Source organism: Macaca thibetana, chromosome 17, assembly GCF_024542745.1.
Source record: "Macaca thibetana thibetana isolate TM-01 chromosome 17, ASM2454274v1, whole genome shotgun sequence".
NCBI lineage: Eukaryota > Metazoa > Chordata > Mammalia > Primates > Cercopithecidae > Macaca > Macaca thibetana.
Window position 1 is genome coordinate 17,750,235 of NC_065594.1, and position 27,991 is coordinate 17,778,225.

General features: G+C 41.3%; 1 protein-coding gene across 1 annotated transcript; it reads right to left on the reverse strand.

The window, feature by feature from the left end:
* Positions 1–2,252: 2,252 nt before the first annotated feature.
* Positions 2,253–26,766, reverse strand: STOML3 (stomatin like 3). Its single transcript, XM_050766145.1, has 7 exons — positions 26,535–26,766; positions 13,578–13,681; positions 13,424–13,496; positions 9,419–9,501; positions 7,129–7,332; positions 5,065–5,199; positions 2,253–3,375 (listed from the first exon to the last, which is right to left on the reverse strand). Exons 1-7 carry the CDS (start codon positions 26,584–26,586, stop codon positions 3,151–3,153), a joined length of 876 nt encoding a protein of 291 aa, XP_050622102.1. The 5' UTR covers positions 26,587–26,766; the 3' UTR covers positions 2,253–3,150.
* Between the last annotated feature and the right edge of the window lie 1,225 nt (positions 26,767–27,991).

Genomic DNA, 27,991 nt, shown 5'->3' on the forward strand with positions numbered 1-27,991 from the left:
CAGTGCCTTTCCATTGTCCTCTGGCAGCTCAGAAGCTCTTGGAATGAGCATTTACCACAACTGGCGTTCCACCTGCAAGCATCTGCTATGGTCTGAACATCTGTGTCACCCCAAAATTTATATGTTGAAATCCTAACCCCCAATGTGATGATATTAGGAAGTAAGGCCTTTGGAAGGCGATTAGGTCATGAGGGCAGAGTTGTCCTGATTGGGATTAGTGACTTTATAACATAGAGACAGAGAGATCCCTCACCCCTTCCACCAAGTGAGGACACAGGGAGAGGGCCCCGTCTATGAAGTGGTCTCTCACCGGACACCAAATCTGCTTGCACCTTTATTCTTGGACTTCCCAGTCCCCAGAACTGTGAGAAATAAATTTCAATTGACAGTTTATAAGCTACCCAATTTATGGGATTTTGTTACTATAGCCTGAACTCACTAAAATAGCACCAGAATCACTGGTATTACCTCTAGGCCCAGCAACAAAGGCACAATGTCTGTGATGACTGGGGACTTCAAACCCTGCTTCAGCACTATGGCCATGCCAAACCATTCCTGTTGTTAAAACAGGAAAACCACCTGAGTGGGATTATCTGCACCGGCTTCAATATTGATGGTGATGACTGTGAGCCCTGGAGCTGCATTACAAGGAGAATGGACACTTCTCTCTGCAAGGGAGGTTGTCTACTCTTTCCCCCTTCTGGCCTCACCTTGCCTTCCAACTTCCCTCCCCCAGAAAACAAACAGACAAAAACAAACAAACAAACAAAATCTTTAGTCTTATTCTAGAGGTGCATATGACTGTGTTTTGAATATTAGCCTTGGCATCCTCGTTCCAGAAGAACTCTGACCATTTCTTGATTCTTCTCCAGACCATTGGCCCCAAAATATACTCACCTTCACAGGAGCCTTCTTTAGTCAGCCTTTAGTAACTAATGCAGTAAGATCTATTATAATGCTAAAGAATTAATGAAGCTTTGTACTGGAGGGGGTGGAATAATTTGAATTTCCTGGAAGTTTTCAAACTGCATCTCCCACAGCCTCAAATATTCTGATACCGCTTTCATACCCCCATTGCCAATCCACAAGGATGCAACCAGGTTGTGCATTTCAAAAAAAGAGGTTCTAAATGAGTGAGACGATGTTTACTTTCAGCAAGAACCACTAGTTTACAATTTGATGTACATTGCCAGGAAAGATTTGCATTTTTAAGGCTAATCACTGAAACCAAAACAAGGAACAGCTCTAGACTTCTGGAACAAGGCTAAAAAGAGACTTTTGCCCTTGTATAAGCAGGGCCTCCTTCTCCTGTGGTTCTCAGTGTAGGAGGTGCCCTGGCGTGGGTTGAACCTGTGTCATTGTTCTGAAGATGTAAGGGCTATCAGTTAAGTGTCTAAATGGCATAACTTTGTGGACTCAGATTCTAGCTGATGTGGATGACCTGTCTTATAGGTTTCTGCCGATGTTCCTAAGTCCTCAGTTCCTGTTAAAAGGCAAGTTCTTAGTATATAATGAAAATGTATAAGCCTTAGTGGGTTAAACATGAGTGCTGGAGTCATCAAGTCAGTAGGATCAAGTACTAGATTCAGAAGCTGTGGATTGTCCAACACTCATATGGTTTCATGGGGGCTGGGGGAAGGTTATAAAAGCAAAGGTAGAGCATTATTCCCATTTTGCACTATGTAGTTGATGCCTATGTGTCGAAAGGATGTGTGTGATAAGGACAGGGAGGGATGGGAGCAGAGGTGGAGGATGTGAGGATGGTGAGGTTATATGGAGGGTGTGTGTGGAGTGTGAAAAGGAGCATGAAGCGTGTAGGAATGGTGTGCATACACATACACATATGTGTGCATGCACGTGTAGTCCCGGACACTACAGTAGGTGCCTGGACTTCCAGAACCTAAAAGTTTGGTGTTGAAAGCAAAAAGGAACTAGAGTGCTCTCTCCCTTTGGCTCACACTTCCTCAAAATAAAACTTGATGATGTTTAGGAGCAAGGAGTTTGGATTGAAACATGGTTTTCAATCCTAACCCAGCACTCACTAGCTGAGGAACCTTGGCCATGTGATTTAGCCTCATAACATCACTTCCTTACCTGTAAAATAAAGATATTTCTTGGCATCCCTAAAGGGCTGAGCACAGTGTAATACAAAGACTGTCCAAAAATAATAACTTTTAAAAATTCTAGCCCATTTCTCAAAACTGATCCCAAAAGGAAATTGCACCATGGCAACGAAATAACCTCCCACAATGTAACTTTTGCAATTCATTTCTATTCTATGCCTTCTTTGTTTTTAACAGGTTATTTGGCAGGTGGGGGAGGGGATGTGGATAGAGTTCACAAACATTCTCGATTACCTGTGGCTCCTGGGACTAAGAACAGAGTGAAAACATGCAATCCCCAGGGTGGGGCTCCTCAGTGGTTTCAACCAACACAACCTTTCCAAGCATTCTCCCTTGTAAGTAAATAAGTTGACAGGAGCTGGCCGCTTTCATGTGCCCTGTCCCACCCTCTGACAATGGTGCAGGGAGGTGGAGAGTTGGCCACTCCCTGTAGGACATGCGGCAAGAGACCTGGACTGTAGGCTGAACGCAGTTTGCCTTGTGGCACAGGGGACAGGTCTGAGCCTAGAAGTTTCCATACTTCTTTTGTTCTTAACATCAAAATCAATCTGTTTTCAGCATTGTGGGGTTTGATTGCAACCATTGGAGTTTTAGCAAATAACTACTTCGGAGTTATAAAGCAAATATACAGTGTAAATATGAGGCCTATGTTACTTTATAAATTATCTGGAGCGCTTCGTACAACAGTTAAAAAGTAATTCTGAAACATTAGTCATAGTCACCCAATGATTTCTTCTCATATTACCAGAAAGTTCCTGCTATAAAGTCAGAGACCACCACTAATTAATTATATAAGAATATTATAAAGTTGATTATGGTCTTAAAAATAAAAGTAATATACAGGTCTCATTTTTGCTTTTTTTTTTTTCTCCATATAGCCTCTAGAGCTTTTTCCTGCCAATACTCTTCCATCTGTGGAGTTACTGTTACATGAACAGTGTTGCAATTCTCTCCGTTTCTAACTGCTGGCTTCTCCATAGGAATAGACACCACTCTCTATGCAATAACTGGCTACCGCAAGAGGACCTCAGGCTTTATTTGGAAGCTTCTTGTGATTATCATAGCTGATCCCACCAATGCCCTCTAGTATATTCATGGGCAGAGGAAACACAATTGTAGAATTCTTCTCGGTGGCTACCGTGCTCAAGGTCTGCAGGTAGCGCAGCTGGAGAGCTATGGGAGACTCAGCTAGCACCATGGAGGCTGACTTCAGAGATTTGGAAGCATTCATTTCTCCTTCAGCTGCAAGGACCTGAAATGACAGAAAAAAATCGTTCAGAAATAAAACTTTACACTGTAACTAGTGCTTTCTTTTTCTGGGTCTGTATTGATACCCCTCTCCCCAGTCCCCATGTTGCCACATGTGTTTCATCTACTTCTTTGGCCAGGATAAGAGTTTCACTTCCTAACGTAATTAGAGAAATTCAAGGAGGTTGCAGGAAGCAAGGAGTTATATTTTACAAATGACAGGTCCCTAGATTTTATTGTCAAACAAAAATAAAAGTACTCTCGGCCGGGCGCGGTGGCTCAAGCCTGTAATCCCAGCACTTTGGGAGGCCGAGACGGGCGGATCACGAGTTCGGGAGATCGAGACCATCCTGGCTAACATGGTGAAACCCCGTCTCTACTAAAAAAAAAATACAAAAAACTAGCCGGGCGAGGTGGCGGGCGCCTGTAGTCCCAGCTACTCGGGAGGCTGAGGCAGGAGAATGGCATAAACCCGGGAGGCGGAGCTTGCAGTGAGCTGAGATCCGGCCACTGCACTCCAGCCTGGGCGGCAGAGCGAGACTCCGTCTCAAAAAAAAATAAAAAAATAAAAAAAATAAATAAAAGTACTCTCTTGAATACAAGTGAATACTTGGCACCTACCCTACTAATGCCTTGAAGCACTTTGGAGCCTCACTACTTGCTGCGTTCATTTTCAGAGACGTCTGAAATTTAAGGCCTCTAACTGACGTTTTTATCATTTTTACTTATCTTAGATGTTTTTAAGTTCATACTGTTGCCACTTTGGTGTCATTCTTACAAACCGAGAATTGTTTCTAGTTCTCTTGGCTCTTGATTACAAGTAGCAATAAGTGCCAGCCTTGTAACACTGGCAATCTCTTAAGTACATCACTCTTTCGAGCTCTCAGACTGTCCAAGAGTGATTCAGCTGCCCTATCTGTGGCCATCTACCCAGGTGAAAAAGTGATCTCTCTTCTCTCGTTGCCGAGTCCCTTCTTGGAAGCTGCTGGAGCTTAGCAGATAAACCAGAGATGAGTCAAAAATGAGTCAAAGAAACGCCTTCATCAGCTAACAGGTAAGTTTCCAAAGAGGATACACACAGGCTTGAAAGCCCAGTTGGTTTCTGATACTTCAGGAAAGCCATCCACACAGGCCTGAAAGCCAGAATCTCAACAGATTCAAGGACATTCAGAGCCAGGGTACACTTCCCTTTTGTAATTCTTACCTGGATTGTATTTAATTGCCCCCTTTTATTCCAGCAACATTTAATATATAAGAACAACGATGCGCAAAAGACAGGTTCCATGTTGGCTACATTTAAGTCACTAGCTTTATGAAAATATAGGTTTCTTAGCCCACACGAGACTGCTTCAAGCCTGGGTTTGAATAAGGCTTGGAAATTGGTATTCTGTTTTGTTTTGTTAAATTCTCCCCAGGGAACACTGACATGCGGCTGGAGTTGGGACCTACTTGGCTAAGTCACTCAGTATGTTACTGAGCGTCCTCTTAACGCAAGACCTGCTACCAAACTTCCTCAAGGTGCAGTAAGCTGCTGGTTACCTTTTAATTCAGGGAAAATTCTCAGTAAAACTGGGAAAAGAAACCCCTTTCTTATGAAGATAATTGAGAGACCCAATCTTCGGTTCAAGTCCTATCCTTGTTGGCCCCAATGCTAGGCGGTTCTCCCTCCATGTGTGAACTGCACAGCCCTCACCTTGGCTCTGGCTTCCCGGGTGGCCTCAGCCTCAGCTGCCATGGATCTCTGCAACTGCACAGGAATCCGAACATCTTTGATTTCCACTCGGGCCACCCGGATCCCCCACAGGTCAGTGGCATCATCAAGTAAAGTCTGTTTCCAAATCAAAAGAAAAGACTAATAAGAAAGACAGGTGATATGATGTACATTTCTGTTATGTTTTATACTTGCAAGATACATTTTTCTTTTTGTTGTTGTTGTTGCATTTACAGCATTTGGAGTGAGACAATTTGGGAAGAGAATAAGAGTTAACCTTATTGATCATTTTCTGGACTTTAAAGTGAATCTCATGGCAGACCTTTTAGTGGGTGTCCATCAGCAGGATCTACCCCAAAACCATTCCCAAGGAGGTATATGAGATCCGTCTAGATTTGAGCAAATATCCCAAATTTGCTTGTCGCTGGTATCAAGCAGACAGCAATGAATGGGCTTCTTAGACAGACCTGGATTTTGCCTTGGCTCTGCCATTTGCAGTTGTGAATCATCAGGACAGTTTCTGAACTTATCTGGCTCTCAGTTTTCTTACCTATAAAAGGTTTTCTTTCAGGACTGTTATTAGATTTGGAGACAATGCATATAAGATCTCTCTCAGTACCTAACAATGATTCAGTGCATACTATTATTGGGTCCTTTTCAAGATATTATTTATCTCACGCTGTTTAACTTCTGCTCTATGGCCAGCTTTAAAGAAGAAGCAAGGCATATTTTTCGAGGCAGAAGCAATAAATGCAAAGATACGCTTGTCTTTGTAAAAGCTTAAAACCATTGAAGATATCTTGCTGGTCATCCTGGAGAAGATGAATGTCTTGAGAAATGGTAGGATCAGAAGGATAGCTCCCCTAAAGGGGTGGGGGCAGAGATCTCTGCTACCAAACAGCAAGAGATCCCTCCCTTGCCTTTCTGGGATCCCTGCAGGACACTGAGAGATAGTGACACCTCACAAGAAGTCAGTGACCTGGCTGTGGATGGGATACCTTTGAGTTGTTAAATTCATGGGTCACATATAAACAATATGGAGAATTATCATGCAGAACTCATACGGCCTCATAAAAGCTTGGGATCTTTCCTCTACCTCAGGGACTAGAGGAGAGGCCAAGAAGAACCAAAGTTGAATGTCTTTATATAATTAACTTACAGAAAAGAAGCTCAGAATCCAATTGATCTAAGAAAATAGGCCGGGCGCGGTGGCTCAAGCCTGTCATCCCAGCACTTTGGGAGGCCGAGACGGGCGGATCACGAGGTCAGGAGATCGAGACCATCCTGGCTAACCCGGTGAGACCCCGTCTCTACTAAAAAATACAAAAAACTAGCCGGGCGAGGTGGCCGGCGCCTGTAGTCCCAGCTACTCGGGAGGCTGAGGCAGGAGAATGGCGTAAAACCCAGGAGGCGGAGCTTGCAGTGAGCTGAGATCTGGCCACTGCACTCCAGCCTGGGCGACAGAGCGAGACTCCATCTCAAAAAAAGAAAATACAGAAGTATTCTTGTTCATAAACTCATGTGTGTAAGAGATGAGATCGATAGCTGTTACATCTTCATTGATATTATAATTATCATTACTATTAATGTTGTTAGTGATATTGATGGTATGGTGTAAGAATTTCTAGAGATGACAGGTCTATGGTGTCTCGATTGAATTTAACTTTCACACTATTTAAATATATAGGCTACCTGAGAAATGGCTGCACTCCTGGAGTAATCTAAGCTAAAAATAAATCTGATCTCTAACTTCTTCAGAAAAGACTACTGGTAAGATGTTAATTCGTAATTTTGAATTCCAAAGAAAATGGATAAGGGGCACAATTTCAGCAACTGCCTTCTTGCACTCAGATATTTAAATATATTTCTTGTGGTCACAGGTGAGTGAAATCACAACGGAAGCTCACCTCTAGAGCAGTTGTCTGTGTGTGAGTGTGTGCAAGCATGCATGTGGTGGGGATGTTTTGAACTGCTGATATTTCATCATCACTAATAATTAAAATCAATGAGTTAAAGATATAGGCTATTAGCTCATGGTATCTTCACCTGGATGCTATGGGCGATCTCTTCTCGTCCAGCTAAAATCTGGGACAAGGTCTGTGTCCCTAAGACATTCCTCAGAGTGGTTTGAGCCAGCAGAAATGTTGCTTGATGGACATTGTTGACATTAGCCACTGCCGAGACAGCACTATAGACTCTGTAATAGACAACTCCATCTACCTGAGTAGTCACGGAGTCTCTGGTGAGGATCTGTCGAGTAAGAACAGGGCAAAATCACTTATTTATGACTTTCACCACTGCTGACAAAGTGACAGCCAGCCCAAGAGCCATCCTCCACAGAAGGAGAGCAGTAACGACAACTCATGCTATAGTCACCTAAAACCTGTTCTGGCTTGGACAGAATATCTTCCCAGCTGATACGCAATTCCTCTAAAGCTGTCATTATACTTACCCCTGTGACTTCATCTTTAAGAAGCTTTACATCCTATAGGCAGAAACCCTTGACTTGACATCCTAAGAACAGGCCCTTCCATTTTAAATGTAACAGTACAGCCCTTCTGTCATTCTATTATCTTCAATTTTCTAAGCAGAGGTAGAACACTTGTTTCCCTGATACCTGTACTCTTTGGTTTTCAGTTTTTATCAGACTTGAAGCAGTGTATCGACTTGAAGCAGTGTATCTTAGAAAACATAGATGGCACCAGAGACCATGTAAAGAAAAATCGATTCAGCTCTATGGAGAGGTTCAGCATCAATCATTCTGAATAATGTGACAGAATGTTTTGGAGCAAATGAGAGATTTCTGGGTATACTATGGAAGCAGAACCTAGAACTGTCCATTACAGAGCCAGAAAAGTCCCTATTAAAGGTCACTAAGCATCCCAACCTCTCCTGACTACAGCTGAATTCTCTTTTTTTTTTTTTTTTTTGAGACGGAGTCTGGCTTCGTCACCCAGACTGGAGCAGTGGCACAATCTCTGCTCACTGCAACCTCCGTCTCCCAGATTCAACTGATTCTCCTGCCTCGGTCTCCTGAGTAGCTGGGATTACAGGTGCATGCCACCATGCCCAGCTAATTTTTGTATTTTTAGTAGAGTCGGTGCTTCACCATGTTGGCCAGGCTGGTCTTGAACTCCTGACCTTAAGTAATCCTCCTGCCTCAGCCTCCCAAAGTGCTGGGATTACAGGCATGAGCCACCACGTCTGACCCGGGGCTGAATTCAAAAGTATTCTGCAGTTCCTAAGTGACATGAAGACACCATGTTTGAGTCCTGGTTGAGTTTCCTGAACCAGACAGAAGAAAACTAACATATATTTATAAATGTGGATTTTCTGTCTTCTTATCACCATTGCCCTCCCATATCCTAGGTCCTGCATTTCTTTTCCTCTAACCTGAACCACTTTGGTTATGAGAGGGTGACATGATAATTAGTAACTCTGTTCCTCTTCCCTATTGCTGAGTTACTGTTCTGGTCATTTACTTGTAGTACTTCAAGAATTAAAAGACTTATGTGGGCTGGGTGCAGTGGCTCAGGCCTGTTATCACTGCACTTTGGGAGGCCGAAGCGGGAGGATTACCTGAGGTCAGGAGTTCGAGAGACCCGTCTGGCTAAGTTGGTGAAACCCTGTCTCCACTAAAAATACAAAACTTAGCTGGGTGCGGTCACAGGCATCTATAATCCCAGCTACTTGGGAGAATCGCTTGAACCCGGGAGGTAGAGGTTGCAATGAGCCGAGATTGCACCACTGCACTCTAGCCTGGGCGACAAGGATGAAACTCTGTCTCAAAAAAAAGACTTATGTGAAATACAAACACGAGTGGGCCCTGACAGCCTCTCCTCTGTCCTTATGCCTGCCCCTCTATTGCACCCAAACACAGAAATAATTTAAAGTCAAAAGCAAATGGTACTCATGTGGATATTATGAAAAATTGTTCGGAGAGGGTGATAGAGAGAGTGGAATCAAAAACAGCCACTGCCATCCATCTGCCCTCTGTCAGATTCTATTCAGCTGTTTTATACAGTGTCTGTCTGTCTCTTTCAAGCTTCTGCTCTGTCATTCTCCATCTCAGCTTTCCTGCTGACTAGTTCTCTGCTGTCAGGCTTTCTCACACCAGGCCAATTCTAAGTCTCCTTGCTCTTGGCTTCATTCTCATTTGGCAAAACAAATTCTTGGTAGTTTCAGGAACCACCACGGGCAATTCAAGTAGGTCTCTGGGGGTACTCAGCTCACCTCCCCTCCTGTAGTTTAAAAGTGTACTATAAAGTTGTAATTGTCCGTACAATAGGGAAAATACACCTTTAATGTCGAGCGACATATCCTTAATCAGTACTACCTCTTGTGGAGGAATGTTGCAAGTAATTGTTCGGAGGTCAACTTTGACAAACACATCTATGCATGGCAGAACCAGGATCAAACCTATGAGAAAAAAAAAAAAATCAGTTTAAAATGTTGCTCTATTGCAAATAACTACAAGTAGTCTCATAGCAGTGTGATGCATCACTTACATGGGGCGATACATGTTTCTCAGATGATCTTCAGTATGAACACGTGAAACTCTGAGAAAAATGATTTCATCCTCTAAGTCAGTGACTAAGGAAAAGTAATTTCCTGGGAAGTAAAGTCTTTTGGTAAGAAGCTAAAGATCCCTGACATTTAATTTTGGTTTTTGTTTTTAAAACAATCTGCTTCTACCCAAGTGTTTACTTTGACATTAATTAAAAATAATATTCTGACCAATTGTGAAAAGCACCTTTGGGACAAGTGGGAAATTTGAACACAGAATGCATATTAAAAGATTTGTTAAGGCCGGGCATGGTGGCTCATGCCTGTAATCCCAGCACTTTGGGAGCCCAGGGCGGGTGGATCATCTGAGGTCAGGAGTTCAAGACTAGCCTGGCCAACATGGCAAAACCCCATCTCTACTAAAAATTTTTAAAAAAATTTAAAAAATCAGCTGGGCACGGTCATGCGTGCCTGTAATCCCAGCTACTCAGGAGGCTGAGGAAGGAGATTCGCTTGAACCCAGGAGGCAGACGTTGAAGTGAGCTGAGATCGTGCCACTGCACTCCAGCCTGGGCAACAAGAGTGAAATTCTGTCTCAAAAAAAAAAAGAAGAAGATATTAAGGTGTTCTAGTTCACTGTCCTGGTTGTGATAATGGCATGTGTCTTAGTCTGTTCAGGCTTCTGCAACAAAATACCATAAACTGGGTGGCTTAGAAACAACAGAAGCTTATTTCATATAGTTCTGGAGCCTGGAAAGTCCAAGATCAAGGTGCATATAGATACAGTGCCTTGTGAGGGCTCATTTCCAGGTGTATAGATGGTCATGTGGTATCCTGAAAGGGACAAGGCAGGTCTCTTAGACTTCCTTTACAAGGCCGCTCGTGAGGATGACTCCCTTATGATCTAATTACCACCCAGGGGCCCCATCTCCTAATATCATTACACTGGTGATTAGCTTCAACCTATGAATTTTGGGAGGACACAAATACTCAGACCACAGCAGCACGGTGTTAATAAAGTCCTTATCAGCTAGATGCACAGACTAAAGTGTTTACAGGTAAAATGACATGATCTGGTATTTTGTATTTGCTCTAAAATACTCCACCAAAAAAATACTTTGGGAAGTAGTTTCCTTATAATAAAGATACTCACGTAACAGATTCAAGTAATAGACTTTTGACTTTGAATATCAGTGACTACCAACATTCTCAGTCAATTTAAATAGTAATGAAGGATTATTGAATTAAAATCTTCCCAGGGTCTCACATTCCTCTAAATCAATGTATTCCAGAATTAATAGTTTCTCCACAGCCCTGATCTGATTCATGTACAATAGCATTCTCCAGCTGTAAACACATCTACTTCTTTCTGATTTGTGGGGCATTAAGTTGGGGCTGGGTCAGGGAAGGATGGGCATAAGAAAGCTCATTAGAGGACCCTGGGAACTCTTAACATTACCCTGGTGAATGTCATTCTTTACTGTGAGAGTTACAAAGATTAGAACCACAAGGCATGTCGGCAAGATGGGGACACTAATCTATTTCCATTAATCAAGAAGGCTTTGCACAATTGGTTTGTTTTCACAGCAGAAACCAGTTCTGGAGCCGAACACCACGCAAAGGGGTGGCAATGTCCGCAAAATACGCTGCTAAAGTGCTTTATTTCTTTTGGCCTCTAAACCTTACTGCCATTTTTGGTGCCAGGTCACTGTGGTTAAAATCATGGACCTGAGAACTAGACAGAGTTAAGTCCCAACCCTACTACCTAGTAGCCTTGTGACTAGGGAAAACTCACCTAACACTTCGGTTACCTAATAGATATAAGCTGGTAGTGAAGATTAAGCCTGATTCAACATGATAATGAAATAAAGTACTAACCACAGCGCCAGGTATGTGTTAAATGCTCATGAAGTATCAGCTATTATTCAAGAATAATTTACAATTTATAAAAGTGGAAAGGTTTTCCATTAGCAATTTGGCTTGTTTCCCTCTTGTCCTTATGACATTCTGAGGTAACTCATTAACCCAGAGACAGGTATGACGAGAGTTGTTATCCTGAGACATTTAATGGTGAAATCTTCAGGGAAAATTCATTTAAAAGTGACATATTTTTCTCTAGAGGCCTCCAAGTTCTGGCTGTTCTGCTTCTCTTGGATCCAAAATTTATTTTAACTTATAATCTTAGCCCCACCAGGTGGAACAGAACCAGGAAGAAGTTAATCTTGGGCTGTTATAACTCAGTTGAATGATTCTTGCTTTGCCAAACTCACGAGAACATCTGTAAGTAGTTTTTACCTTCTTTTTCTTTAGGTCCTTTATGAAATTAGACAAGTAAGATTATGCTTGAAATGGTTGTTGGGTGTGGTGGCTCATGCCGGTAGTCCAGGCACTTTGAGAGGCCGAGATGGGCAGATCAACTGAAATCAGGAGTTCAAGACCAGTCAGGCCAACATGGTGAAACCCCATCTCTACAAAAATACAAAAATTAGCCGGGCATGATAGTGGGTGCCTGTAATCCCAGCTGCTCGGGAGGCTGAGGCGAGAAAATCACTTGAACCTGGAAGGCAGAGGTTGCAGTGAGCTGAGATCACACCACTGCACTCCAGCCTGGGCAACAGAGCGAGACTCCATCTCAAAAAAAAAAAAAAAAAAAAAGGCCAAGAAGCCTCCTTCACAAGTTTCTCCTCTTGAAGTTTCCCATACTTTTTTATATATTAACAGATCCATGGCTTATGGCCAAGGGCAAAGCACACAGAGCATCGCCATGCTTAGGAAAGTTCCTACCCCAGAGACCTCCCAGTTGCAGAGAGAACAATTTATTCAAACAAGCCATAATGGGGGCAGAAAGCAAATGTTATCAGAGAAATATAGCTAGTAACAATTGCTTTTCCTGTGCCTTCTAAGACAGTGCTTTTGGTAGCCCCTCATTTCCAGAGTATTAGAATTAATCCTATGAAATTGCCATGTTTGGGAGTCAAAACAAAGTCAGCAATTTCCTATAGTTCAACTACATATATGCTCAGAGAAGTTACGAGCATTAAATCAATATCTTACTTCAGGGAGTTTTAGTACCTTATAGTTTTAGTATACACCCCAACCGCTGGCAAAAATAAGAAACAACAAATAAAACCACCTTCTTTTATAACATGACTATTTGGAATATTTTCTTTTTCAAGATGGTAAAGAAAGGATGGAAATAAACACTATACTATACTAGATGTTAGAAGGCCTGAAAGCTCATCTTTATTTCTAACTATAAGGATAATCTTAGATCATTCATCAAACTTATGTGGGCCTCATGTTTTTTATTTCAAAACCAAGGGATTTGGCAAAAGGCATCGTACAATGGTTTCCAGCTCTATCTTTCTATGCATCTACTTGCCATGAGAGGAAATTACCTTTTGCTTTTCACTTAGTCCTTTTCAAAGAGTGAGCATCAAACACCAGCTCTCAATATACTCTCGTTGAGTAACTTAATGGTCTACGTTGGCCATTTACTTTCCCTCTTATTCTTCTCACATTCTCCTGGTGGTCCTGGTAATAAGTGACATTCAGCCAATGTAACCAGAGCCACCCTTTGCTCACATTCATTGAATCTCTCAGAGGGAGAATTAGGAAGCCAGGCCAGATTTCCAGACTCTCAAACTGGTGGTTATTCCCACCAACTTGCATAAAAAGGTGGCATTCTTCTGTTGTACCAAAAGGCAAGAGAGCCAGCTTCCAGCAATTGTTCTTTGACTCTTCATAGGCACCACCAGGAAAAATATTGAAGGTGGTAGCAGTAGCATTAGGTGTCCCTGATCTTTGTCAGAGGCAGCCACAGCGTCATTCATACCTGGCCCCTTGGCTTTGTCAGCTTGGATGCGTCCCAGACGGAATACAACAGCACGTTCATACTCCTTAATGATCTAGGAGATTAAGGGAGAACGTTTAGTCCTAATGGTTTGTCAGTTCATATAGAGAGCCCAGTTTATGTCCCAGGGTGTTACCTTTAAGCACATCCATATGGAGATGGGGAAGGTAATGATCACCAACAGGAAAGAGAGGGAAAACAGGAGCCAGCCGCATACACCAAGCCGTTTATTGTTGACACCTAGGAAATGAGAAGGAAGCAAATCTGTAATCAATGTGGTTCTTTAAAAAGCCACCCAGCTGCATGGGTGTGGAACCTATCCAGACAACTGGCCAAGCCTGATGTGGCTGAATAGGAAACCTAAATCCATTTACACCATGAATGTAGTTACACACACACACACACACTCAAATGTTTATTCAGGTTTTTAAAAATTAAAATGAACTTATTCCTTCCAAGAAAAATCTCGTAACAATAAGCAGAAACAATTATTATTACATTTTATAGGGTTGCTATAGTTTATTATTCTCAAAACACCTAAACCGTAGTTCTCAAAATATAATCTCTGGACCATCCACACCAGAATCATCAGATGTCTGGGTCCTGTGAATTCTCGAGGTAAAATTCAAAGCACCCTCTAAGGCAGGTAGGTAGGTACTATTATACCCAGAGGGACACAGTGTGGCACATGGAAAAATATCCTGAAAAGTCCCGAGGTATGAGTTTTTATGTGAGCTCTGTCACTTACCAATTCTAAAGCATTAGGATGGAAGATCACTCAGTCTCCGGGTTTCTGTTTCTTCATCTGTAGAATGGGGTTAGAAGTTACCCACCGTAGAGAATTTGATGAGGATTAAATAAGATTACTTTTATATGGCTCCTGGGGCATACATTAACATCTACAGTTTTAAACAGGTATTCTACTATTATTCCCATTTACAGATGAATATGTATTCCAGGGACTTGTTGTCAGATGTTGATATTTGCCATTTCTAACTTTTCATAAAAGTTTTGTTATATTGGCTCGTCACATAAGATCTCTGCTTGCTAATCACACATAATGATAGCAGGTGCATTTTGGCTTTATGAATATTGCTTTGCAATAGGATGAGACTGAGTTAAAATCCTACTTCAACCACCTAAAACTCTGTAGCATTAATTACATCAATTATATAATTTCTGGTGTCTCTGGATTTTTTTTTTTTTTTTTTTTTCCTGAGACGGAGTCTTGCTCTGTCACCCAGGCAGGAGTGCAGTGGCACAATCTGGGCTCACTGCAAGCTCTGCCTCCCAGGTTCACTCCATTCTCCTGCCTCAGCCTCCCAAGTAGCTGGGACTACAGGCGCCCGCCACCACACCCGGCTAATTTTTTGTATTTTTTAGTAGAGACGGGGTTTCACCATGTTAGCCAGGATGGTCTTGATCTCCTGACCTCGTGATCTACCCACCTCGGCCTCCCAAAATGCTGGGATTACAGGCGTGAGCCACTGCGCCCGGCCAGGGATTCTTGTTTGTAAAATAAGCAGGTCTGGCTGACTCTTTTAATTTAGCATTCTTTATAGTCACCATTTTACCTCCTTTAATTATTCTTATTTTTTTTTTGAGACAGAGTCTCATTCTGTCGCCCAGGCTGGAGTGCAGTGGCGCAATCTCGGCTCACTGCAACCTCCACCTCCCAGGTTCAAGCAATTATCCTGCCTCAGTCTCCTGAGTAGCTGGGATTACAGGCACCTGCCATCACGCGTGGCTAATTTTTGTATTTTTAGTAGAGAAGGGGTTTCGCCATGTTGGCCAGGCTGGTGTCGAACTCCTGACCTCAAGTCATCCTCCTGCCTTGGTCTCCCAAAGTGCTGGGATTACAGGCATGAGCCACTGCACCCGGCCCATTTTACCTAATTTTAAATCCTTGTTCCTCCTTATTCCGTTCTGCTTGACAACCACCCCCATTCTCATCCCCATTATCTCCTCCAGCTGATTTATATTCTCCATACACAAGCACTAGGACTAGATATCCCCAGCCAGCTCATTCTACAAACGCCATATACCGTCTCTATCTCAGTCAATGCCTTCACCATCCACCCTGTTGCCCAAGTTAGGCAGGTCATCATTTCCTCTTCCCTATCCAATTGCAGAAAGTCACTAAACCTAAATGATACTACCTCAAATCCATCCCCCGTTACCCATTTTACTGCTACTAATTTTTTGAGACCTGAGCCAAATTCATGAATATTTAGGAGAATTCTGGGCTTTTGCTCTTATAAACAACGCTTTGATGAATGTTTTTAAATGTGTGTTTTGGGGCACTTGTGTAGGATAAATCCCTAGTAGTAGAAGTGTTAGGTCATACAATTTTGATAGATGATAAATGCCTTTCAAAAAGTTTGTACCAACCTCCACTCTCACCAACAGCATAGACGTGCATATTCACACATGTCCTGTTCTCCTTAAATCATTCCAACCTTCTCAGTCGTTACATTCTGATAGGTGAAAATCACTACATTTTAGCTACATATTTCGTATTAAAAACTTTTGAGTACAAATGGCCTTTTATAGGCTCCAAATGCATATAAATATATATTCTGAACAATAAGGGCTTGCCTGAATACTCTGAAATTTAAATTTCTAAAATATCACCTCCCAAAACTTTGGACCCACATGGAGGTGAATCAAACTATCATTACACAAGGTGGAAAGACACTTTATGCATTCTCATAGAATCTTTGTCAAATTTTATTAGTGCTTTTTTAGTATTCATGACAGAGCCTACAGATGTACATTCTCATTGAAAAAAAAAATTTAAGCAACACAACTAAAGTTCCCCGAAACCATCCTCTCCCTCAGTCCCGCTTTTATCTAGAGAAGTTCTATAGTTACTGGTTTGGTGTGTATTCTCCACAGACCCACTCCTATGTATTTACATACATATATCTACATTCAGAAAATATTGGCTTTGATTTATAAATTTTATTTTGTGATAAATGGCATTACACTGTACCCACATTTCTACTTTATATCATGTATAGATTTCCATGGCATTACCTACTCATCTACCTCATTCTTCTTTATTGTTGCATACTATTCCATCTTACACCTGTGTCTCAGTTTACTTACCATTCTCCTATTTATCATTAAGGTTATTTGCAATTTTGCCTATACAGACACAGCTGTAATAGCTGTGCTTATACATATCTCACTGGGCTAATATGCACCTTTATAAAATCTTGGTAAAACTATTGTGAAGGCAGCACAGTTCCTGCCACGTTTGGGGTATTTCCTCCCTCCTGGCACTGCAATATTTGGTATTCAGAAACCTTGGGGTGTTCTGGGGCTATGACTAGCAGCACAGCATGCACTGGCAGCTGGGGCTCCAACAGGACACCAACTGTGCTTAATGCCCGGAGCCAAGCCCTGGACATTTCCAAAGTAGACACAGCCTTAACACCAGCTGCATAAGCAAGTGTTCGTCACGGAGAAAATCGCACTGACCTACAAGCTCGCCTCTAGAGTTCCATCAAGCCCTTGCATCATTACATGTGCACATGAGGCTCAGCTCCATTAGGTAATAGACATGCTGCCAGAGACAAGAGAAGAGAATGTGACCATTCTTCCAAGAGTTACACGGGAGCATTAGAATCACCCAGGCCGTGGCTTCTGGCAGAATTGGTGGAGCCTGCGGTCTCATTAGCTGCCAGTTAAAAGTGGAGCTGTGAATGCTGCTGTCACCTTCCCTGCAGGCTCCCAGCTCAGCCTTGGGAGCATGCACAGCCGGGAATGAGACCACAGAGCAACTCTTCCTGGCAGCCTGTCTCTCTCCCCACTCGCTCCCACAGTTGAAACTAGGATGCTATACTGAGAACAGTGTTTGAAGATCACAATTCTGACTGAAGGGATATGCTGGGATTGTATTATTAAATACAAAGATCTTCAGAAATCGCCCTACTTCAAGCTATACAAGGCCCTGAGGGGATGATGGAAGAAAAAGGGGCTGCACAACACCTTTGTTGGTCACTAAGTGACGACCACATTTGATCGTCTGTTTGAACCCAATCCACAAACGTGTGTATTCTCTGGACAACTGTCACATAACCATAAAGCCACCATCATATGCCTACTTCCTAGTAGAGAACTGGATTTTGCTGCCCCCAACACGTTGCCCCTGGTTTTTTCATTCATTTAACAAATATTTTATCAATTCTATGCCGAAGGCTGTGCTGGAGAATAAAATGGGAAACATGCCTCCAAGAGTTCCAATCTATTAAACTCTTTTTCTACTACAATGCTGTGGTCTTTCTTTATGCAGAGGGCAGGATTTTTTCCCTCAGGCGGTTACGGAAACAATAGAAACAGATATGATACCAGGTTAATTACTCTGCTGCACTTACTTCTAGGAAGTCTGCAGCTGGTGAAACATGTGGAGACTTCCCCCCGTGTGCAGCTGTGACAACAGCAGCAAAATATTTCATCAATACCTTCCTTTCAATCTGCAAAGAAAAAGGTAGAGCCATAAGCTATGAAAGCTGAGGCCCAGAGCCACTGACAAGAGGAGAGGCACCCATTAACTTCAGCTGGAAGGACTTAAGATGTAACCAAGGCCAACCCTTCATTTTGCAACCAGAGAACTTCATGGTTTATTTAGTGTTGCCTCCATCATCTTAATCTCTCATTAGGTAAGGTGACACCCACAAATTCCACAAACTGACAGTGGTGGTGTCTACCTTTACTGACTTAGGGAGTGAGGCAAAGCCAAGGTTCATTGGTAGAGGCACATCCTCAGGGCATTATTCCTGGTGCTTAGATACAGCTCTTTACACCAGGGGAGGCTTAAATACCCTTTAGAACCAGGGCCAAACACTCAAGGCGAGATTGGCTACGTGTGTGAGCCGGGAAGTAGGAGAGAATGTTCTGTATCACTACCCCCCACTTAAATGATACTAGAAACAGGAATGAATTATACTCAATAAAACAGGCTAGGTGACTTGGTTGTTTATTTCTCAACTTCAGCTTGGTCAAGAGTATTTAAATATTAGATCAATACTACCTACAATATTTTATCTCAAGTCTGTGTTATCATAGTCTTAGTTTCTTAGCAGAAATAACTGTTTAAGTATTATGACATGATTTTAAACAATCAAAATAGGTTGATGTACATTACACATCACAAAAATGAAAGTCAAAACCACCATTAGATTCCAGTACACAGCTACCAGAATAGCAAACATTAAAGACTGGCAAAACCATGTTTAGCAAAGTTGAGGAGCAACTGGAGTGCTCAGATGTGCTGTTGGAAGTTAAGTTGATACAATCACCTCAAAAACTATTTGGAAGTGTCTACTAAAGCTAAACAGGTACCTACTTTATGACTCAGTATTCAATTTCCAACTAACACCTGAGAGCAATGACTACTGATGATAGTGAAAAATATGTTCAACAATGTTCATTGCCATTTTATTCACAGAAGCCAAGATATGAAGTTCGCCCAAATCCATCAACAGTAGAATGGATAAATGAAGTTGTGGTATATTCATATTCAAAGGAATATTACTTAGCAAGAAAAAAAGACAAAACTACTGCTGTATGTAAAATATGGATGAATCTCAGAGATATAATAGTGGGCAAAAAACCTTAAAGCGAATCTCAGCTTGACTAAACTTTAGATGGGCTTCTTCCTGACTCTAGGCCCCTAATCTCCCTTTTCTTAGGGCATTTTCTTAAATAAAAAATTAAATAAAACAAAAACAACAAAAACAAAATTGTCATTATAAATTCTTTTTTCTTTGTTTTTAAAATATGTTTATTTTGTATTGTTTCATTAATGGGATATACTAGCTTATATAAACTCTTTCTCTGCCTCTTTGTGATTTAAATCTTTTGAAAAGCCTCTTGCCAGTTTCACAACCCACGACTAAATTTCTCAAGGTCTCAGGAGCTAGCCTTTGGAATATAAACATCAAAGAAAGTAGCACCCCTATCTATCAGTTTCTGTGGGAAGTAAAAGCCTAACTTCAGTGGGCACCTTTCTCTGAGTTGTGAAACTACCTTGTGAAAAGAAAATAAATATTGGGACCCCAGACTCATTAAGCCAAAGGGAAACGTCAAGCTGGGAACTGAGTCACAAAAATCTGCCTCCTCTTTTTGGTTCCTGAGTAAGATGGTTACAAGATGAAAAGCTACACCCCTCCCCCATATTTTTGCCCTCAAGGAAATTCCTACTGAGCTCCAAGATGTTTACCCTAAAGCATTTCTGTTAAAATTCACCATAGCAATGTAAATGGATAGCTTATCTTTACAGATGCATCACCCCTCTGTCCACCTGGCACAAATGCATATCTGATTGTTCCCCTGTCCCATTTATCTTTGTTACCTTATGTAAAATGCAGATTCCCTGGCCGGGCGCGGTGGCTCAAGCCTGTAATTCCAGCACTTTGGGAGGCCGAGGCGGGTGGATCACGAGGTCAGGAGATCGAGACCATCCTGGCTAACACGGTGAAACCCCGTCTCTACTAAAAATACAGAAAACTAGCCAGGCGTGGTGGCGGGCGCCTGTAGTCCCAGCTACTCAGAGGCTGAGGCAGGAGAATGGCGGGAACCCGGGAGGCGGAGCTTGCAGTGAGCTGAGATCCGGCCACTGCACTCCAGCCCGGGCGACAGAGCGAGACTCCGTCTCAAAAAAAAAAAAAAAAAAAAAATGCAGATTCCCTGAATTTTCCCCTATCTGTCTGTTACCTTATATAAAAATTCAGATTCACTGAGCCAGACACAGGCATGAGTGACTGATTATTTTCCCCCTACTCCTCTCTTACATGAAAATTGTGTACTTCTCAACACCCCACTCTTTCCTCTTTAAATTCGGAGCCCTCAAAATCATCTTCAGAGAAAGGCTTAAACCCACTATTAGGCTTAAACCCACTATTTGACTTAAGAATATACACCTTGCCAACACAATCAAAGCCCCCTTGAGTGTCCCTCTTCATGCCCTGGAGGCATTGTCCCCTACAATGATGGCGATGGGATGCTGAATCCCATCGCCATCACCCCAAAGCAGGAGCAACCGCAAGGCTGCCACTCAGAGCCCAGGCTTCACACATGGGCTCTTTGCACATTCGTAATTTGTTTTTCAAGTAGCAGGACTTTTGATGGTCTTTCAGTATGGGTCTAGGTGATCCAGATGAGGGAGTCAAGCCATGTGCTAACATCACATGAATACCCGCTGCAGTAGAGAAAGTAACCTAGGTCCTCACACATCTTGTCCCTTCGCACAGGTCTTTGTGTTCCTCAGCCCCCTTCTGCATCCCACATTTTCCTCAGCAGGGCTCAGCTCAAACATCCCCTTCTTTTCCAGGAAGATTTTTCTCTGTCACCCTCACCTTTGGGTGCTCCTCTTTTGAGTTTGTAATACAGTCACATACCACGTAATGATGTTTCAGTCCATGATGGACCACATATACGATGGTGGTCCCATAAGATTATCATAGTGTGTTCTTATTTTTATTGTACCTTTTCTTTTTTTTTTTTTTTTTTTTTTTTTTTTTTTTTTTTTTTTGAGACGGAGTCTCGCTCTGTCGCCCAGGCTGGAGTGCAGTGGCCGGATCTCAGCTCACTGCAAGCTCCGCCTCCCGGGTTTACGCCATTCTCCGGCCTCAGCCTCCCGAGTAGCTGGGACTACAGGCGCCCGCCACCTCGCCCGGCTAGTTTTTTGTATTTCTTAATAGAGACGGGGTTTCACCGTGTTAGCCAGGATGGTCTCGATCTCCTGACCTCGTGATCCACCCGTCTCGGCCTCCCAAAGTGCTGGGATTACAGGCTTGAGCCACCGCGCCCGGCCTTTATTGTACCTTTTCTATGTTTAGATATACAAATACCACAGTGTCACAACTGCTTACAGTATTCAGTACAGCGACATGCTGTACAGGTGTGTAGGCTAGGAGCCATAGGCTGTACCCTATAGCCCAGGAGTACAGTAGGCTGTACCACTGAGGTTTGTGTAGGTACACTCTATGATGTTCTCACAATGACGAAATCACCTGACAACGTATTTCTCGGAGTGGATCCTCATTGTTAAGCGGCACACGATTGTACACCCTCTATCATAACTTTTTTTATAGGACCTTGTAATTTTTAGTAACTTTTGTGTCTTCCCCATAATTTTTTAGTGCTCTGAGAGCAGGTATTTTATTTTTTGTCTCCACCTCCTGCTTCACAGAGGATGCTGAATGGATGCAGGGCATACTTTTAAGTGCTTTGAAGTACAGGATCGGGGCGATGTTCAGCAACATAAGAGAATTCATGATCTGTTGGAAAGTCCTTGTATAGAAACCATGGTTCATCAGACAAGATTCCATTTTCTCTCAAAAAAGTCAATAAACCAAAGAACCATATGTCCTTGCATTTTTCTCCATACATTCTACCTGACTGTACCTTCACTCACACATCATTTCTAGAAGAAAACAGGGCTGGGCACGGTGGCTCACGCCTGTAATCCCAGCACTTTGGGAGGCCAAGGCAGGTGGATTACCTGAGGTCAGGAGTCTGAGACTGGCCTGGCCAACATGGTGAAACCCCATCTCTACTAACAATACAAAAATTAGCTGGGTGTGGTGGCACACGCCTGTAATCCCAGCTGCTCAAAAGGCTGAGGTGGGACAATCGCTTGAAACCGGGAGGCAGAGTTTGCAATGAGCCAAGATTGTGCTACTGCACTCCAACCTGGGAAACCGAGCGAGACTTTGTCTAAAAAGAAGGAGAAGGAGAAGGGAAGGGGAAATGTTTTCCTTGCATCATTCTTCTTTCTCCCAATTCTCCCATGCTTTCAGTTCTCTCTGTTTGAAATAACAGCACTGCCAACAACAACAAATAAAAATACTTCGTCCTTGAGGTTTATGTCCAAAGTCCCATTACAATGTTATTTATTACAGTGGTAAATGAAAACTACCCTGAAAATATAACAGTGGAGGAATAATTAAGCAAACTATGATACATCTACACAATGTCATATTATGTATATATTTTTAAGTTTATAAAAGCATGAGAAAATAATTATGGTATGATGTTAAAAAAACAAATAGTAAAATGCAAAATTATAGGGACAGTAGAATCACAATTATATAGAAGTATATGTATAGAATAGAAAAAATATTGGAAGAAAATTAACCAAAATATTATCAATGGCTCCCTCCTTCCTTCCTTCCTTCCTCCTTCTTTTCCTTCCTTCCTTCCTTCCTTTCTTCCTCCCTTCTTTCCTTCCTTTCTTTCTTCCTTTCTTCCTTTCTTTCCTTCCTTCCTTTCTTCCTTTCTTCCTTTCTTTCCTTCCTTCCTTCCTTCCTTCCTTCCTTCCTTCCTTCTTTCTTTCTTTCTTTCAACAGGGTCTCGCTCTATCCCCCAGCATCTATTTCTAAATAATGGAAATATAAGTGCTTTTCATTGTTCTGAGTTTTCTTTGTTTTTGATATATTTACCTGTTTTTTTGTTTGTTTTTTGGTTTGTTTGTTTTTTTGAAATGGAGTCTCACTCTGTTGCCCCTGGACATGATCTTGACTCACTGCCATCTCTGCCTCCCGGGTTCAAGTGATTCTCCTCCCTCCCATTAGCGGGGATAACAGACGGGCACCACCACACCCGGCTAATTTTTTTACTTTTGGTAGAAACAAGGTTTCACCGTATTGGCCAGGCTGGTCTCGAACTCCTGACTTCAGGTGATCCATTTGCCTTGGCCTCCCAAAGTGCTGAGATTGCAGGCATAAGCCACTATACCCAGCCTATATTTACCATTTTTAAAAGTAAAATTTAAAATAAATAATCATGTCAAATTTTACAAAAAGGAAGTGCTTTGCATTATCAGAGCAGGGAAGACCAAATGCTTCCCAGAGGAAAAATTAAAAGTATGTGGAATGAGAACAATCACCTTTCCTGAGCTTGGGGATGAGTGTTAACCATTCTATCTCCCTTTCGGTGTTCATTTCCAATCCTGTGAAGACACAGTCAGCAAAATAGAACTTCAGCAGCTTTCTGGTTCTCTCTCTAGAGAATGAAGGACTTTGATTATCAAAGATGAAATCTAAAGTAAAACACGAGGGGTAAACATTATCTTTTCATCCCCTGTAATTCATCTTCCCTCCTTCCTTTTTCTCTATGCACACAGCTGGCATTAAGGAACACTTTTAAGGAAAGTGCAGAATTGCTGAGAAGGAATATAGTCCTACTCAAAATGCTCTCTTAGCCTGGCAGCCAAGCCAGCTCACAGGAGCTGGTGTGGGTGCAAATCTTAAACCCAGCACAGACATAGACTAAGTACTAGAACTTCTGGGGATAGAGACTAGGAATCTGTATTTTAAGGAGCTCCCCAGGAAGATTCTTTTGCATGTTAATTTTGAGAAGAACTTCTAAGATTTCTGTGATTTAAATTCCAATTCACTTTAACTCTTAGAAAACAAAACAAATCAAAAAAGAATAAAGGGGAGGCAGAAGAGAATGTCAGAAGCTATTAAGTAGTGATGTGATAATAAATGTCTAAAAATTGGGCCCTTGAGAAAGGAAGAAAGTCTTAACTTATAGCATTTCCACAGTGTAAATATCACCTACCCCTTCAGGTGATTCTAATCTACCCTTGTGGCGTCATGAGCTTGGAGTTAGAAACAGAGGCACACAAGTGGCTTTCAAAAGCTGGTCCAGGCCTGGCCCAGTGGCTCATGCCTGTAATCCTAGCACTTTGAGAGGCTGAGGCTGGAGGGTCGCTTAAGCCCAAAAGTTCGAGACCAGCCTGGGCAATATGACGAAACCAGATTTCTATAAAAAAAATACAAAAATTAGCCAGGCATGGTGGTGCGTACCTGTAGTCCCAGCTACTCAGGAGGCTGAGGTTGCAGTGAGTTGAGATTGCACCACTCCACTCTAGCCTGAGAGACAGAGAAAGACTCCATCTCTAAACATAAAAGAAAGAAAGTGTGCCAGCAGCACACTCTCACATAACGCTCCTGCTGGAAAGGACAACAAGGGCTCAGTTATTTACATATTAAATAATTTCCTCACCATTTGTGAAGGGAAATGTCTATAATGCTTACAGGACTGAATAACACTGGCTCAATATATATATAAAGATTTTAAATATATATATTACATATACTATATTATATAGCGTATATTTTATATATTATATATTGAAATTTTATATATTTAGTATCAAACGTATCATTAAAAAGGTAAAAAATAAGTGACAACTGGAAAAATATATTTGTCATTATGTGCTGTCAAGTATCAAGTATTCATAAGTACATATTATAAATTATATTATATATAATATAATATAAATTATTTATATAATATATAATATATATAATTATATTATATATTATATTTTATTTAATATATAATATAATTATGTATTATATTTTATTTAATATATAATATATAATATAATTATGTATTATATTTTATTTAATATATAATTATATTATATAATTATATATTATAGCATATATAATTATATTATATATTATATTTATATTATATATAAAATAGTATATAATATACAATTATATATACTATATTACATGTGTATTATATATTATATATTATATAAGATACATCTTATATAATATATGTTATATTGTATAATATATATATTTTATATATATCTGAGTTGCAAGGGCAAACTTAGTCCACAAATCTTGGAGAATGGTCCACACTGCATCTCTCCTAAGAAACTACAAAAGCACAGGAAATCAGACATTGCAAAATATAAGCCCCATTCTGTTCATTCTGTGATAGTGCCAGTTTTTCATATTCAAAAATCGAAACCAAGAAAACTCATGAGTACTTTCAAGTATCTCACTGATGATACAGCTTCAGTCACGCCATCCACCGAGTTGATGTCTTGACCTGTTAAAATGGAAACTAAATGTCTCATGAAAGATAAATAAGGGGACTCTTGAGACCTCCCGCTTGCATTTCCAGATGTTATTTACTGCCTTCAAGCTTATCAAGGTTTCCATGCCTACTTCAAAAGAAAACTTTCGTTTCCAATTCACGTAAATGTCTCTAAATGTATACTTTTTCCTTTTTCTTTCTTTCTTTATTCCTTTTTATTTTTCTTCTTTTTAAGGCAGGGTCTCGCTCTGTCACTCAGGCTGGAATGCAGTGGTGCAATCTCAGCTCACTGAAGCCAAAACCTCCTGGGCTCAAGTAATCCTCCCATCTCAGTCTCCCACTTAGCCACAGACATGTGCCACCACACCTGACTAAATTTTGTATTTTTTGTAGAGATGGAGTTTTGCCATGTTGCCCAGGCTGGTCTCGAACTCCTGAGCTCAAGTGAGCTGCCTGCCTTGGCCTCCTAACGTGCTGGTGTTACAGGCATGCACCAGGGCACGCAGCCTAGTTTTTTCTTTTATGTTTTAATAATGCCAAATGTGTTCTCTATTTCTAACATGTACTATGGCTTTTTGGCAACTTAAGGTATAGAGCACAGGTTAGGTCATACACACACACATGCACACGCACACCATCATCACACACACACACCATCATCATAATCACTTTCTGGGCAACTTTTTAAACTTTCCAAGGCTCAGTTTTCTCATTTGTAAAATGAGATTCTAAGAGGATCTACCTCAGGATTATTGTAAAATTTAAAGAGATAATGCAAGCAAAATGCTTTGTAACACATAATAGTCATTAGTATTAAGGATAGTAGTTGGTACTTATAAGTTAAGTTTTATTTTTCTCAACTTCTCTCTATTTATCAAACATGATGCAGCTCAAACCAACTTTTCTTTTTAATCTCAGCATCATCAGAAAATATTTGAAGTTGGAGAAAAGTCAGCCTCTTCAACATATCTTTGCTATTTAATACAAGAAGAAGAAATGCAAAGATAAACAACAATTTTATCAAAAATTGAATGAAAAATAAAGCAAGTTATAGGCTGCTGTTCCAGAAGCAAATGAATCAGCACAAGCAATGAATTCAAAATCCTGGGCTATAGATGAAATTGAAGTCAATTTCTGCAAATATGTCTCATACTCTACACCTCTCCATAATGCTACAACTCCTGCTTTGCCATATATGTGAAAAACAAGCCTAAGACAGGAAAAAGGAACTTACCCACGAAGTTCTCTTTATCCTGCTTCTCGGGTGAAGACACCCTAGAATCCATCTGATTCTTGAGGAGCTTTTATACTTGGCAAGTTTTCATGGGTTTGGAGCTAAGTGTGAAGTCCAGGCAGCAACTCAGATGCGCTTGGGAGAGGGGAGAGGAGAAAATATGAGAGAGTGAAAGACATTCCTTCTCTTTAGTGAACTCCCTAAGGAGTAGTTTCCCTGGTGAGGGAAGCCTGATAACATAAACAAAAAGATTTCTTTTATGAGTTCAGATTGCCTTTGTTCATAGAGAAAACTTGAAAGAATATGACCATCTGGTGGTATTGCTTCCTGTAAAATATGACTGTGTAATTTTCTATAGCATTTATATTTCATAAAACACTTCTGTGCACCTTGTATAATCTTGTGTGATCCCTGATTACACAATGACCTGTTCAATACACACGGCAAGTATATCCATCTTTATGTTTCAGATGAGAAAATTTAACACAACTCATTCTAACACTGCAGTGAATGATCTTTTGAAACTCAAATCTGATCATGTCATCATCCTGCTTAAAATAATCCAAGATTGCCAGCTGTCAATATTGTAAAGACCAAACTCCTAAGTGTCCTACAAGACCCTGCTGGTCTGCCCCTTCCTCCCTTTCCAGCCTCACTCACGTGCCTCTCCCTGAAGCAGCTCCATGGGTCTCCTATCAGTCCCTCCAAAGCTTGATGTGTCTTCTTGCCACCGGATCTTTGCACGTGTTATCATATGCTTAATTATTTGGCTTGTGTCTGTTTCTTCTTCTAGACCAAGAATTGACAAACTGTAGCTTACTGGCTAAATTTGATCTACCACTTGTTTTTAAAACATAAAGTGTGAACTTAAAGTACAATAATAAAAAAATAAATAAATAAAGTGTTATTGGAACACAGCATGTCCTTTTGTTGCTTTTTTTTTTTTTTTTTTTTTTGAGATAGGGTTTCACTCTGTTGCCCAGGCTGGAGTGTAGTGGCATAATCCCAGCTCACTGCAACCTCGACCTGCAGAGCTCAAGCAGTCTTCCTACCTCAGCCTCTTCGATAGGTGGGACTCCAGGTGCACACCACCACACCTGGCAAATTTTTATTTTTTATTTTTGTAGAGATGGGGTCTCACTATGTTGCCGAGGTTGGCCTCAAACTCTGGGCTCAAGTGATCCTTCACCCTTGGCCTCCCAAACTGCCGGGATTGTAGCTATGAGCCACCATGCCCGGCTCTTTCGTTTTTGTATTGTCTGTGGTCACTTTTGCATTGCACCTGTGGATTTGAGTAGTTGTGACACAGACCATAAAAGCTGTAAGGCCTAAAATATTTACATTTGTTCCTTCACAAAAAAAAGTTTGCTGACCCCTGCCTTACACTATATATTTCCATGAGGAGAGTGACATGGTCTAACCTTTCCCATTGCACCTGCAACAATTAGAACAATGTG